General features: G+C 43.5%; 1 protein-coding gene across 3 annotated transcripts in view; it reads left to right on the top strand.

Moving 5' to 3' along the window:
• KCNH1 (potassium voltage-gated channel subfamily H member 1) overlaps positions 1-6,599 on the top strand; it is a 189,564-nt gene extending 182,965 nt beyond the window's left edge. The window contains exons 11-12 of one of the 3 annotated variants that reach the window (XR_003533965.1): positions 47-1,094; positions 4,958-6,599. Coding sequence is in view for 1 of the 3 variants with exons in the window: in XM_027681858.1 (XP_027537659.1) it covers positions 47-895 (849 nt within the window). In the remaining 2 variants the exon portion in view is untranslated. Of the gene's footprint in view, positions 1-46 lie in introns of all 3 variants that reach the window. The other 2 variants (XR_003533964.1, XM_027681858.1) reach the window with 2 other exon arrangements.
• The last annotated feature ends 8,590 nt before the right edge of the window (positions 6,600-15,189 follow it).

Below are 15,189 nucleotides of genomic sequence, written 5' to 3'. Positions count from 1 at the left end.
ACAAATGTGCAGTTAATCACAGAGTGAAATCTCTTTCCCCCTGTAGATTGTGTTCCGGAAAATCAGCGACGTCAAACGTGAAGAGGAGGAGAGGATGAAGAGGAAAAACGAGGCACCCCTGATATTACCCCCAGACCACCCAGTTCGCCGGCTGTTCCAGAGGTTCAGGCAGCAGAAGGAAGCGCGGCTTGCAGCAGAGAGGGGCCGAGATCCAGACGACCTGGATGTGGAAAAGGGCAATGCTTTAGGGGAGCAATCCTCTGCTCGCTCAGTGGTCAAAGCCAGCGTAGTGACTGTACGGGAGAGTCCGGCTACCCCTGTGTCGTACCAGCCCGCTTCGACCTCTGGGACCTCTGACCAGGCAAAGCTGCAGGCCCCAACATCGGACCACGCAGGGTGTAAGGCCTCAGGGGACTACCCCCGACGAAAAGGCTGGGCCAAATTCAAAGAAGCCTGTGGGAAAGGTGAAGACTGGAACAAGGTCTCTAAAGCAGAGTCCATGGAGACTTTACCAGAGAGAACTAAAGCTTCAGGAGAAGCTACCCTGAAGAAGACAGACTCTTGTGATAGTGGCATTACAAAAAGTGACTTGCGCTTGGATAACGCTGGGGAGACAAGAAGCCCACAGGACCACAGTCCGGTCCTCACCGAGGTCAAGCACTCCTTTTATCCCATCCCAGAACAGACTCTTCAGGCCACCATGCTAGAAGTGAAACATGAGTTGAAAGAGGACATCAAGGCTTTAAACACAAAAATGACCAATATAGAAAACCAGCTTGCTGAGATACTTAGGATATTAACCTCAAGAAGAAGCTCCCAGTCGCCACAGGAGTTGTTTGAAATATCAAGGCCCCAGTCTCCAGAATCAGAAAAAGACATGTTTGGAGCTAGCTGAGGTGTTTCTTTTAAAAAACAAACAAACAAACCAATAAACAAAGAAACAGCCCCCTAACACTTTACATTTAACCTTTCTAGAAAATGAGTGAGGGGCCAGTTCACTAAGCATGTTCCCTCTGTCTAAAAAGGTATGGTAACAGGAATTGCAACCTCATGTCAAGATGGCAGCTGACTTTGAAGCCTTTTTGACAGCAAGGGTACAGTTTCTGAAGTTTTTATTTTCTCCCTTGGTGCCCATTCCCCCTGACTCCCCCTCTCTCCCTCAGGATGTTGGAATAAGGATTCTGACAGCAGCAGCCATTGCTGTGAGCCCCAGGTGACCTCTGAGGTTTTTGGAGCATGCCTTACGTCCTTCGCTTGGGTTTTGCCTATATGAATAAGCACTTGCCAGGGTGCTTGTATTTTCAGCATTTGGTGGGTTGTTTGTTTTTTGGGTTTTTTTGTTGCTGCTGCTGTCACTTTCTCAGTCACCGGTACAGCATGTTTGATGTCACAGTATATTTTCATATATCTGTAATAATGCAAAGAGCAGTAGCAGACGTATTCTACGTCAATCGATTGTGTGCTATTCGGTACTGAAGTTTCTTTTGGGTAGTCAAGGAAGGGCTAATAAGACAAAAAAAAAGGTATTTTTTAATTGCAAACTGACATATTGCTAAAGCAATTACATTTAGCAACATCTTCAAAAATAGCCACAGTATTTCAGATCTGTTAATAAATGGGAACTTCCACACTCTCATTTACTGGATCAAGGATACTGATTTTTCAGCAACATAACTTCTGTCTCAGATGTCTTTCAACATTTGTTTCTTTTGCTTTTAACTCCAGTTGCTGGAGGCCAGAGAGTTGGGTGTGCAGCGTACCTGAGTGCAGCCCACTGCACAATGTATTGTGAACATCACTAACAGGTCCTGCAGATTTGCCTCCTGATGGAAATATGCTGTGGCATTTATGTCCCGGTTTTGCTAAGAATCTGCTCTTTTAATTCTTGTTAAATTATTATTCAGAACTTTCTGTTTTGATAACGTTCATTGTAGCCAAAGGCTTTCACAGAATTTTTTAAGATTGTGGCATTTTCCTCTACATCCAGATGTATTGTTCCTGATCTAATCTAGCTAGGAAGCAAATGGATAGTAGAAGTAGAAATACAGTGCTTACTGTATGCAAGTGCTATTGTAGCAAGGAAACAAAGAGATCTGCTTCTTAAAGAAGGAGATGTTTCCAAAACTTATATTTTCATAACTTTTTTTGGAGAATGATTGAAGCACTTTACCAAAACTACTCTTCATTATTCATATAGGGTAGCATATCATGACTTGGGTTCTCACCTTGGATTATAGGTGTATATTCACAGTATATTCACTCCACTGATCTGGTATGTTCACTGCTTAACAGTAGATTAGAGTTCAGAAGTATGGTGCCACACTTTTACGGGTTTTTATTTTTAATGGCAATAGGTCTTAACACTGTGTGTGTTGAGGCTCATTCTTTTTCCATGGTACTAAGTCATTTACAAAGAAACACATGATTTTTTGGGGGGAAGATTTTGTTTGTGTACGGAAGAGGCAAGGAAAATGACCACTTTAAAGGATTTCTGCTGGCCTAATGCTTGCACGGTGCAATGCAGAACTGTGTCAGACATCCCTGGGGAAGTGTGAGGTCCACTGCTGACTGGCACAGTGGTGAGGCCATGCTGTGCAAAGCTACCAGCTCAGGTCACGTGGTCAGTGTATTTATACCTGCAGTAACTGCCCTTGCTCTCAAAGATGCTGATTATTCCAAGTGCAGCACCACCATTTACAAGTCCAGAGGCAGATGGTTTAGGATTGACTTTCAAGGATCTTACACCTTGGTTCAATATGGAAGTGCCCACAGACTGTGAATTCTTATCCAAGGACTGAAACATTCCTGAGAAACAACTCTCAGGATCAAATCTGTAGGTTACCTTCTTCCCTCCCACAACAAAAGGCAATAGGGAGGTGAGTTGCTCTGAAACTAAGATACCATTTCCTTAATTTATTTTTGATTCCATCTTTAGGTTTTTCCAGTGGTAGCTGGTGTCTTTTACAGTTGTGCACTGCACACCTGCAGCGCTGAGGAAGTCTCTCTTTGATCAAAGGCATGCTGTGTGTTTGGTGCGTTAACCACTGTAAGCGGCAGCAGTTACCTGCAACAGCTATGGCATGGCTGCTGTAAGAAACCCATATATCCATGGTTTCAGTTAGAAACTGTTGAATGATTTTTTTTTTTTAGTCTCCTTTGTCAGTAAATTCCACCTAAGTAAACCCCAGGTGTACTGATATATAAGGATTTGTAATTGATTTCCAAAAGTTCCAGCAAGTTTTTAGAGACTGCTTTGGAGTCAGTTTTCTGATCCAGGCAAATTTCTCACCAGCATGATGTTCTTGACACTTGATTTGCTTCATAAAATTTTTAAAAGGCTGAAAGTCTTAGCAAGTCCTTTGTGAAAGTGTCATCCATTTACCTGCAGTTGGATAAACATGGACATTAGCTTATCCCAGGTGGACGAGGGAGGAAATATTTACAACCTCCTAAGTATGTGCCTGCTATTTTCAGAATGGCAGTGCGGACGTAGAGTTAAATATGCAACTGCAGGTTACCTGGCCCTTTGTTGCTGATACTGAATTGATGTTTCTCGGTGATATTTTTGTGTGCCCTCAGGGATATGCTAAAGGTTATTCTGGTGTTGCCTATTGCCCAGCCTGGAATCTTGGCGGGACCAGCCCTAGAAGTCCCATAATTATAATAATAATCCATTCCTGTGAACAAAGGCAGACAACTGCCAATTTTGTAAGGGTGCTCCTTGTGTAGCCTGATACTCAGTATGATACTGAACTGCTGCACACCCCATGTGACAGTGGGTGGGCACAGCACCAAGTCCTTTGCCAAGGTTTTTTTCAGACTCTTACAATGGCCTATAAAGTCATTTATTATCCATTTGTAAAGACTCTAAAAATTGTAACATACTCCTGAATTCCACTGAAAATTTCATGTCTTTGAAGATTATGGCCAAATTTAATTTTGTTGTGGCCATGAAACTGCAGAGAAACTCTGTTCCTTACAATGACACCTTCAGGGTGTCTGCTCCATGTCAGCCCTAAGAGTGGTCAATGTCACTCAGATTTGTACAGCTGTAACTGAGATTAGACCCATTTTTATGAACTGTCAGGCACTAAAACTAGTGGTAGGAGCGTGCATCATCTCTTAGTAACTTGTATTTGTTGCAAGAGAATTAAAAAAAAAATGCTATCTAGGATGAGCTTTGATCTTTGGATTCCCTGGACTACTGAGTGGTTAAAAAAAATGAACAAATCCATGCCCACTTTGGGACTAGTCACTCCTTTGAACCTTAGACTAGTTTTGACCTGTGCTGTGGTGCCCAGGCACTGCTGATGCGACACTTTTCCTTTAAAGAGTGGCTGAAAGCACCTGTGTTACAAATCTGTCTTTCTCCACTGAGCCTTACACTCAGATGCCTGTGGCTGGACAGCATGTGTACCCACTATAATTGTTACTTGTTCTTCCATTTTATTTGTCAGTCTTTTCTTTTTCTCTTGTTTCTCTGTACATGGTGGTTAAGTCTTTTCACCTAAATTACATTCCAGCTTAGAAATGAAGGATCTCTGAACATAAGAATCTGCCCCTTCACAAGCAAATGCTTGTACATACTATAAGAAAAAAACCCAAAGCCTCAGTTTTAACTGTTCTGGCACAGTGCTTCTGCCATTTAACAATCTGCTAAATAACCTGCACCATTCTAAAAGAGATACTGTGTTCCATTTTGATATATGGTGTAATTAAATTTCAGTCAAAAGAAGGTAGTTCAGAGAAAGAGCCTGGGTTATGATTTGGTAAAAGGGGAACTTTCTGAAAGTGCATGCTTGAATGGTGAGAAAGAATACCAATACGCAGCACAAAAAAAGGATTAAAAAAGCAAAACCCAGCCCTCACCCCTGCCATGTTCAGATACATTTACTTCTGTCTGGTATTACATGTATACTTTTAAAAACATCATTCTTGCTTTAAATCTCTTTCACAGTGCTGCCCTGAATCCCAGCGAACACCCTGTTTAACAGCTTGGAAGGTGATGTTCTGTTTCTACAGTACTTCCCTTTAATGAACTGAACAAGATATTTACTGCGACTATCTGGTGATATATATTTTCAATCACTCTTAACCAATCTGTGAAAAAATTTAGTACATAATTTGTCTTTACTATGTAAACAGCGTGTATGATGACGCTTGTGCAGATGCGTGTACATACACACATATATATAATATCAATGTATACTGAGTCTATGGATTGCATTTCTGTTAAGTAAAAGCACATTCCTCATTTAATGATTCCATTCAGTTCAAGAAGGGAGCTTAAACCTTCCCAGTAGACATCCACAGAATGTCCTAGTTAGTGTCTTGTTTGTTAATTGTTGAACTTTTAAGGCCATGATTTTTGAATTTTCTACTTGGCCTCAACTTCATACTGTGAGTCTAGTAAATAGTGTGACTAAGAGAAGATCTGACAAGGGTCATGATAGTCAGAAAGCGAAATCCACATGAAATTGGAAAAACGCTGTATCCTAGTTGGTGGGGATAAGGCTCATAAGCCGCTATTTTTTGCTCACGGTATCTTTGAAGCCAAGATGCCCTGGTAGTGTTTCTCATGGCTTCTGCAAGAGAGATGATGGAATAAATGGAGTTATTTTTCCTGGTGCCAGGGACTGTCTCAAAGGTGCTGAGCCTATCCTTCTTCTCATGAGCAGCATAACACATGGTTGCTGCACCTCTGCTTTCCTGTCCTGGTGTTAGATGGTAAAAAGCATCTTCTACCTAATTCTTCGTTTCCACGTAGTCTCCTGTGGGTGTATTGGCAATAACAAAGTCTGTGTTTTAGCTGCACTTATGATTCATTAAGACAAACATTTTAGAGAGAGTCCCATGCAGGAGAACCTCCAGAAATTTGAGGTGAGGCACAGTAGGATACTGTATCCTCCAATCTGACATAGTTTTGACCACATTGTTGTGGCAAGCATTGATTCAATTAAATAAAAATATAGCTTTTTTTGCAATAAGATATATCCAGCATTTAGCCTTAAGATCCTTTCATAAGTGATATAATTCAAACTGTGATTCCATTCTCCTTCCTTCCTAATGTTCTGTAGTATTTACAGTGTTGCCTAAAGATGAAGCACTTTGATTAGCTTTCTAAATCTAATGGAAATCACTTGCTGGTAATCACATTTCTTTCTCCACTTATTGCCTTCTTATTAGGAAAATTAATTACTCCAATAGCCCTCTCCCCTCGTAAAGAGACACAGCTATTGTCCAAACACTTTTGTACATCAGGGAGCCAACCGATCATACTGCAAAAGTGTTGGTTTCAAAGATGTTTTTTTACAGTTCAACAAAGCTAATGTGAATTTACCTGCAACTGTAATTTGTTTCAAGCTGATTGTTGAGTGTTTTGTAAACATATTTGATGTGTAATCCCAGAACACCTCTGTAACTGGATCTAAATGCCTAATGTTAACAAAACAGTTTGGGGTTTTCACTAACTGTTCTGAAAGGCTCATGGGTTTTTTTTCTTCTTCCCAATAAATCTGTGACCACTAACATAGAAAAAGAATCATTTTAGCTGTAGATGAAAGAAGTTCAATAATCTTGTATCAGGATGAACTGCTATATAAAGAAATACCAAGTTTTCTAATGAATGTGTTATATTATCGTACCTACATAAAATCAATATCTGTACATCTGTTGGAGACCTGTCTGCGTTCCAATATTTAGCCACCACTGCATGGACACTTGATTGATATGCAGCTAATGCAGTTGCTTTGGCGCTTTTCAATGTACTTCACTTGCTTTTATCCTTTCAGAAATCCACCAAATACTCTTGGTTCTTTTTCTTTGCATTTGTCACTTTGTTCAATGAAGCATGACTAGAAAAAGAAAACGAGTAGATACTATTTTTGTGGTCAGCAAAGCAGCTGCCAGTAGATAAACAGTGTGTGTATGTATGTATGCACACTGTCTGGGAATGTTTCTGTTACAAATGCAGCCACCTACATTAATGATATCCCTAGTCAACATTTTTAAACAAGCACAAATAATATTTGTAAAAAAGAAGTTTAATTTTATTTATTATAGTAATAAACTATTTTATACATTACAGTTGCTTTGGTGTGCTTTTCTATGTGTTGAATATGTGCTTATAAGATCAACAAAGTGGTTTTAAATTACCCTCTAGAACTTCTGGCTAGCAGTTTTGTTGCTGTTGGTTTGTAACTGAAGTGTTATCAGTGGAGCAATGTGATCTTATTGTTCCATTTGTAAACAATTCAGGTTGTTTCCTCAGATTTCTGTCTGCTGTGTATCACTGCAGTTGGGATTTACACTTCCAGGGTCACTGTAAATTGAACTCAGGTGTTCTGTAAAGCGAATATCCTGGCACCCCAGGCAGTGTCCTGCACCATGGACCCCAGTCTGGGCCAGGTATCTGCTAAGCAGGAACGAGATCACCAGAGGACTGCCTCTGACCTGTCTGAAATGGTCGTTCCGTATCCTGAGGGTACATGTGTCTGTAGTTGGTCTGTGTTTTAGACCGTGTTCACTACTGCAAAATCTGAGAACTATTACAAAACTTATGGCGACCACAGTAAGTAAGAGAGAGATCAAAGAAGCTTCTGCTGTCCTGTCATCCGCTGCAGAAGAAAGTGACACTACTATGGACTTACACAAAGACAAACCTCACAGGAGTGAAGCCCCTAGTAGTGTGTCACCTGGCAGTGACACTACTGCAACAGGTGGCAAGGAGTATTATTTTCTTGGCTACCGCAGCAAAGGTATGAATAACCAGAGGTGATGGGAATGGGAGATCCTTTCAGGTCAGAATAGACATATGTGACAGGATCACAGTCAGCAGCCATTCCTGCAGGCCAGGAGCCACTCTGGAAGTTTATACGTTTTAGTCTTCAGGATGTCAGCCTGGCCCCTGTGAGTTTTGCACCCATTTCTGTGGTTCATTCTCCATCCTGTCACCTGTATTAAGACACTACATGGCATTGTGAATCTCATCTTCAAAAGAACAGCAATAAAGCACAAGCTTTCAGACCGCAGAGTTGAAGCAGAACTGTACAGAGCAGCCAAGGAGCACAATGAGGAGCTATTTTTAACACCATTTCTGCATCCTCTGTCATATGTGGTGTGACAGGATCTCTTGTCACTAGGATTGTTTCCCTGGCCAGTGTGAAAATCCAGCTTTCTTTTGCCTAACATTATACAGCGTGCCCTATACTTACCAGAGAAGAGAAAATTACCATAGTGAGGGCATGTACTTTTGATTGGGGTTTTTTTTGAGGTCTCTAGAGGCAGTTGTGCTTGTTTTCTGAACTTTCCATTATTTTCCTTGCTCAGGCATTTCCTGCATTCTTAGCAGCCTCCCTGGCTATGCTGCAAGCTTCAGTGAGTGCAGAGAGGGGTAGCACTGCCTGCATGATGTTCCCCATCAGTTTCCCCCCATCAGCAGCCCCACAGCATTTCAAACCAAAGGTAATTAATTACAGCACTTTTTGCTGAGATTTGTGTGCCAAATTGCAAAGGCTCATGTTCCACATGCTGACCGGTCAGGCCTGGGCACGGCTGGGCAGCAGCAGCCCAAGCAGCTGTGAGCAGCCCCCAGCCCACCTGCACCAGCCCCTGCTCCTCATTCACTGCACCTGGGAGCGCATTCATAGCAGGAACAAATGGTTTCTAGAGCACAGGATGTGTCCTATGGCTCCTGACTTTTCTCAGGAATAGCTGCACAGGTACTGCTGCTTCTGTTTTGTTAAGAGTTAGTGTGCAAAGCGTAGCACCTACAAGATGCCTGAAGGTGCATATCTGGAGGAGAGCTCAGGGTTGGAGCCTGTGCAATGCTGTACAGCCTCCTTGGGGCTGTAAAGGACCCCTTGGTGGTGCTACCAGCTGGCAGAGGGCCCGGGCCCTATGGATCCTTCCTTGCCTCTGTGCTGCTGCCTGTGTGGTAGCTGCTGAGGACATCTGCCAGGCACGTGGTGACTTTACCCGGCTGGGTTTGTGGCCCCAGGGCAGCAGCAAGGACTCCCAGGGCAATCTGCAGTGTGGCAGCTTGTGGGGAGGTGAGTGCTGCCTACACAGTTTTAAATTCTGCATTTGATGATGGAGGTTCTTTAATTGCCCTTTGGTGCATTTTAGTATCTCTGTTAAGGTTGGAAGCACTCTAGCTCTGGTGTTTTTTTGAATTGGAGTAAAGATGACCAGCATAAACTAGCTCTTCTGTGCTATTGAGAACCAGTGGGAGTGAACTGCAGCGAATCTCCCCCCTCTCGCACATATGTACAATAGCAATATGTTTTATTTGCTCCCCCAGCACTAAAGGAACAGCAAAACTGTTTCTGTTCAGTGTGTGACACCAGTGTGTCTGCCTGGTGTGGGATGATGCACAGGACAGCCCACGATAATTTGGGGAGAGCAATGAGCCCAACAGCCACATGCCCCCTCACCTACCGAGAGACGGTCGCTGCTCTCCAACCTGCCCACCCACTGCGGGCACCAAGGCTGGGAAGGCCTTGGCTCATGAGCTGCTGTCTGTGCTTGCCTTGTGCTCCATGGAGGTAGGGTAGTTACTAAGGCTGTGTATCCAACCAGAAAATGCTGGGAAGGATGTGGCGTTGCTAGGGTATTTATTGCTGCCAGTGGTGTGAGGGGTTTAATTGTAACAGGCATACAGCATATAAAAAATATCAGCCAATACAAGTATTTTTCACATAGAACATTGAATTTTTCATACTAATTCACCCCAACTTCAGTGTTGGCATGTGGAAGCTGGTGGGAATAACCTGTCCTGTTCTTGAAAGACAGGATGAGTAAAAACCTGTGAGAGATCCAAAGAAAGCATTTGAGTAACTGAACTCCTGACATCTGTCAGAAGCAGATACGGAGACGCTTGTGCACAGCCGTATCTGCAAAATACATGTGCTCAAGCCTTGTCTTTTTACTTTTTTTTCCTTTCCTTTTCCATTCCTGCTCCCCCTTCCTAATTAAGTTCAAGTCCTCATGTAGCACAGACAAGTTCATATTTAAGCTGCCCCGTGGCACAGGTGTAGGTTTTAAAACAAGCTTAACTTTGGCAGCTTCATCCATCATGACCAACTCCCAAGCTGTCTCCCTAGAATTCCCACATGGTACTGATAGAGGCAGGATTGTCTGAGAAACCTTGAAGAGGTTTGGGGTTTTCTGAGCTTTGTTCACTTGTAGAGATTTCCTTGAAGATGTTTCTGTTCAGACGGGTGAGGAATGAGGTGAAGGTACAGGCTTGGCTGTTAATCCCTACCCGGGGGGAAACACATTTGCCCTGCAAACGTCACTGCAGTTTTGCGTGTGCAAATCTGAGGGGGACGTGCTTTTTTACTGGTATTTCCTTCCACATTCCCAATCTCCCAGCTAATTTTCACAACTCAGGGAGAAAGAAACTGTGCTGGAGTATCTATTACACACACAAATTTTCTATGAAAGGAAGATTATGGTCTCTTCTTCAGCTACCATAATACTTCAGATTATGGCCTCCTCAGGGGCTACCGCTGGGGGGAAACACTGAGCAGCAGTAGCACACTGAGTGCACTATTAAGCCTGGGAGCTACTGTGTGCTCAGCAAAAGGACCAAGACAGCTCAACAAGAAATGGCTCCCTGGAAGCAGCGGCTTACAGTGAGGAGAAATAGATTGCTTTCCAACCTCTACGGCAATATTTTTTGGTGAGTTTTACGGTTAAACAGAAGGTATTTTAGAAGAAGTAATGATAACAGGAAAGTTTGTTGAACTTTCTCAGCTGTGGCGTGAGGATTGGAAAGAAAGCTAAGATAATCCGTACGTAGCCGCAAGTCAAAATAAAGTATTTATTTTGGTTTTCCTTTAGAATGATAACACTGCACATGCAACCATGTGAACCTGGCTAGTGGAAGTGGAGAGACAGAAATACAAACTAAAGCAGTTCAGCTGAAAGCTGAATAGAGAAAAGCATTCTTTAGGAAAGTATAGAGAAACTCTGTGTGAACTACTGCATGAAATTACAATTCTGCCAACATGAATTGTAAATAGCTCTGTAAAATGGGGGTAGGAGCCTCTCAGCAAATAGAGCAGCTGTAGCCAGGCATGCTCAGGGGCTGCAGGCTGACCCCTGTGTAGAGCAGGGAAAGGAGTCTAAGGTCATGGCAGCACATGAAAGCAGTGTATAATGTAGCCAAAGCACGGTGCTGGGTACCTGTCTTAGTGGTTTGAGTCTGCTGCATTTCCTTTGCCCAGGAAAATCAGTTCTGGAGAAATATCTGCATCTCAGGTAAGTATCTAAGGAAAGCCTCAGAAAACAAAGGGCGAGAGGGTGAGTGCAACCCACCTACTACCAAAAGGGTAGACATTAGGGAGGGAGCTGGAAAGGAAAGCACAACACTAGCACAAGAGCAAATGGGACTGACTGCCCAGGAGGCTCCTTTGGCTGGAGGTTATAAAGGGCTCTAGCCCTCTTGAGTCACCATCTGCCTGCTGGAAGGAGCTGTGAGATACTTTATCCTGCCTCAGTTGTCTCTCCCAGTGCCACAGAGTGCCCTTGTGTTACCGCCAGCAGCCTTAAAGCTTTAAATATTTAGCTTGGAAACCTTATTATTACAAAAATGTCATTTTTCTTAAACTGGAAGTTTCCTCAACCAGCATTAAGTAATAGGCACTTCAGAGCCTCCAAGTGCTATAGCATTTTGAATTACTGTCATGCTTTTTAAAGTCTTATGCCTATGTTAGGGCTCATACCCAACTTGCAGCTGTTCATGGTGTCAGTGGTTGTTGGCATAACCATTCAAGGCAAGCAGGACGTCTTCAGAGATTGAAGACCCTTTGTGGGTCTTGTACTTTTACAAGTGATGTTTGGCAGGATTTGATCAGATTGAGGAACTCTGAGAATAAATAACCCGAGTGAAGGGTGCTAAACTCTGGGCAGATGGCACCAGCAGTAGTGTGTGAAGTATGAGTCAAGAGATGTCACAGTTGACAATCTTTGAGCTCAAGACCCACTTGCTCACAGATCCCTGGTGACTTTCTGGTATTGCTGTCTGGAATGCTGGGGGCCCTGGCAGGCAGCAGTGGGGCTGGGCAAGTGCTCGATTGCTCACTAGACAGCCTGGTCTGGAGCTGATGCTTTCCAAGGCAGGACCCAGACCATGCCCAGACTGCGTTTGCAGCATTGTCATGAGAACTGAGCCTGATCAAGGTGTGGCCTTGAGGCAGGATGCCAAGAGCGGGGAGAAGGCAGCTGAGAGGTCGCTGAAGTGGCCTGGAGCAGAGATATGACCAAATGAAAGTTATGCTGAGGTGGTAATTCATGCTGAAATTACAGGCTAATAAAAGTATTACCACAAGAGTAAAGAAACCCATAACTATAAATTAGCAGTAACATCACTTAAAGAACTGTCTCATAAATGCTTATTTTTATCTCTGCATGTGGCTTACTATAAGGTAATCTCCCCACATAACTGAGCCCCCAAAGCAACCTTAACCCTTCCAGCAGCAGTCTGAAAAAAAAAACCAACAGGATCTTATTTTTTCCTTAAGACTTGCCTTTTAATTAATTTACCAACAGTGTAGCTGTTTCTGGTCTGCTAGTATCATTTCCAGTTCTTCTATTTTTGCCACTTAATTTTGGAAACTCAAATGCAGTAGTGCAGGGATGGAAATGCTGTGGTCCATAAAAATTAATTAATTTTGTCAAGAAAGATCTAGAGGGAGTGCCAATACAATTTAAATGTCACAGGTAATAACTGAAGTTATATCTCTGTATTATTTCTTCAGTAAACTTTAATTTTTCAGTGGTTGGCTGATGCACCTGTCTGCAATGATTCACTTCAGCTATCCAACCATATATAAAGCTTTTCTTAAATCCCTGTGGACAGTCAGTGCACTTCTGTTAACTGTAGGCTGACCATTGCTGGGGAAAGCATGGGCCACAGGTAGCTCATTTCATCTTATCTCTTTCTGAAAGCTGCTGGTATGTGGGTACCTAAGGCTATTTACACTTAGACTGAGCTGCCCCAGGTATGACAAAAGGTGGTGCAGGCTAGTTTGTGGGCAAAATTTGCCTGTTACATCCTGAGTTAGCTTAACCTGCTCTCACGCAGACCTTTGTGACTCCCAGCATAAGGAATGAGGAGACTTTTGAGGATCTGCAAGTGTGTTTGATTCCCCTAAAGCTGCCATGTAGTTTTAATCCTGCCATTCTCTGTACTGGGTACAGAGTGCACATGCCTTCTTCCTCCCAGAGTAACAGTTCTGAGGGCTAGCAATGCTGACACTGGCTGGAGGACTCACTCACTTTGCAGAAGCTTGTGGGAACTGCCCTGAACAGAGCGGTGCAGAGGCTGCCTCAAAGTTGAGTCTTGACACTCTTCAGCTCCATCTCTTGTGCAGTGTCTATATAGGTCAGATCCATCAGACACTTTCTTTCCCTTTTCCTGTTCTCCTGGGCATTGGTGGCATCCCTGAAAGCCTCTGAAGCTTGGAGCTGCCAGTGCTTGCCCCCAGGCTGGGGATGTCTGAGCCGAGTTGGTCTCTCCACAGTAAACTCAGGTGTAGATGATTCATGCATGGGCAGCTGGGACTCATCTCATTCTCAGATGCTCTGGCAGTACCTGTGTTGGAGGTGATTGAATGTACATGAAGCAGAAATTTAAAAAAAGTTGTCTTCATCTTTTCTTCCTTTTACTTGCAACTAACAAAGGAACCTCTCCACAAGCAGCGAGTGGTGGAACCACTGGAATTCAGAGCGCATACACAGAACACTCCTGTGCATCCGTGGGGGTCAGCAGAGATGCCCACCAGAGAGGGTTGCTCTCAGGGGTCCCATAATACGAGAAACGATCTATTGTAATGCAGATTTCCCTTTGTTTCTCAAAGGTGTTACAGGCAAGCGATTCTTCACAGGCTTTGCATAGAGCAGTATTTCAGCTGTCCCTGCTGGATTAAAATGTATGCCTTGACTAACAAGTGGCTGTGTGCTGAGAGTGTTATTTTGCAAAGCAATAATGGGCTGCGCTACTCGCAGGAGGGGGAGAACTATAAAGCACAGTGAGAAGCTGTGACAGACCATGCATAGCAATCTCCTTGCTCTTCACAGCTCCCTGAGGACAATCCTGCCAGCAAACCAGAGGAAGGCAAGCCCCCCTTTCAGCAATTGCGAGATGAGAGCGGCTCAAGAGTTAGCAGTGACGAAGGAAATTAAGTGGGTGCGCAAAAGAAAGGACAGGCCCTGCGTTACTGCTGTGACTAATAACAAAATTGCTGCAGGTTTTCACAGTTAAGCTGTTTTTCTTCTGACCTGTGGTAAGCTGGTTACTCCAACTAAGCTGCTTTAAGCCCTCAGATGTGAAAGAGATATGTGAGCAAAGCCTTGCTCACCCACCAATCATTGCAGAATTAAAGAAAGAGCCACTTAGCGTAATCTTACCATCCCCCGTAATAACGATGGCTGGGAGGGCTCTGTTAGCCAAGGAGGGGCTAGGGGAAGGATGTCTCTGTGTGTGTGTGTGTGTACAAGAGACTTGATTACTAGAACTTTGTGGTAGCCATTAAAGCCATATATTAGGTCAGGCTATGCTTGGCAGTCTCTTAGGCAACTTTTCAAAATCACTTCTGTACTGTTTTTGTCAGTAGCCATAATGTGTCTGTCCAGCTCATTTTCAGAGCCACTGCCTTCAGTTTTTCTTTTTTTGGTCCCTGCACTTTTGTGACTTTTGGGGTCTCTTAGCAGTAGAAGTCATTGTCTGCCGTTCCCCTCACAAGAAGTGCTCCCCTTTGGTTCAAAATGACCAATGTCTTACCTTGGCAATTTCTGTCTTTGTCAACTGTTTCCTACATCCCTTAACTAGCTTTTCCTCAGTGTTTGGAATTCTCTCTCTCCTCCTCCCCGTACCTACTTTTTCCTTTCATATGCGGGATGGTTACTTCAGTCTCTTCCAGGTCTCTGCAAACTCATCTCTCTAGACTGTCAGAGAACTTGCTTGGAGGATGGCACTTTGGGCTACCACACAATTACCTCAGGTGCCATCTGACAATGAAGAGTCAATTCTCAGGTCATGCTGAGGAGTGTGTTTCCAAGCTGAAGGCGTAGCTGACCATGCATGTTTGTAGTGCTTCAGGCACAGAGCTGTGTGTCTGACTGAGCATGCCCCATGCTGACAGCTGCTGGATAAGCAGGACTGAGAAGGAACTTTGTGAGTGG

The sequence above is a fragment of the Neopelma chrysocephalum genome, unplaced genomic scaffold (assembly GCF_003984885.1).
Source record: "Neopelma chrysocephalum unplaced genomic scaffold, ASM398488v2 Primary Assembly neopelma1_61b, whole genome shotgun sequence".
NCBI lineage: Eukaryota > Metazoa > Chordata > Aves > Passeriformes > Pipridae > Neopelma > Neopelma chrysocephalum.
Note: the sequence above shows the minus strand (reverse complement) of the source record. Positions and strands in the feature narration are given on the sequence as shown.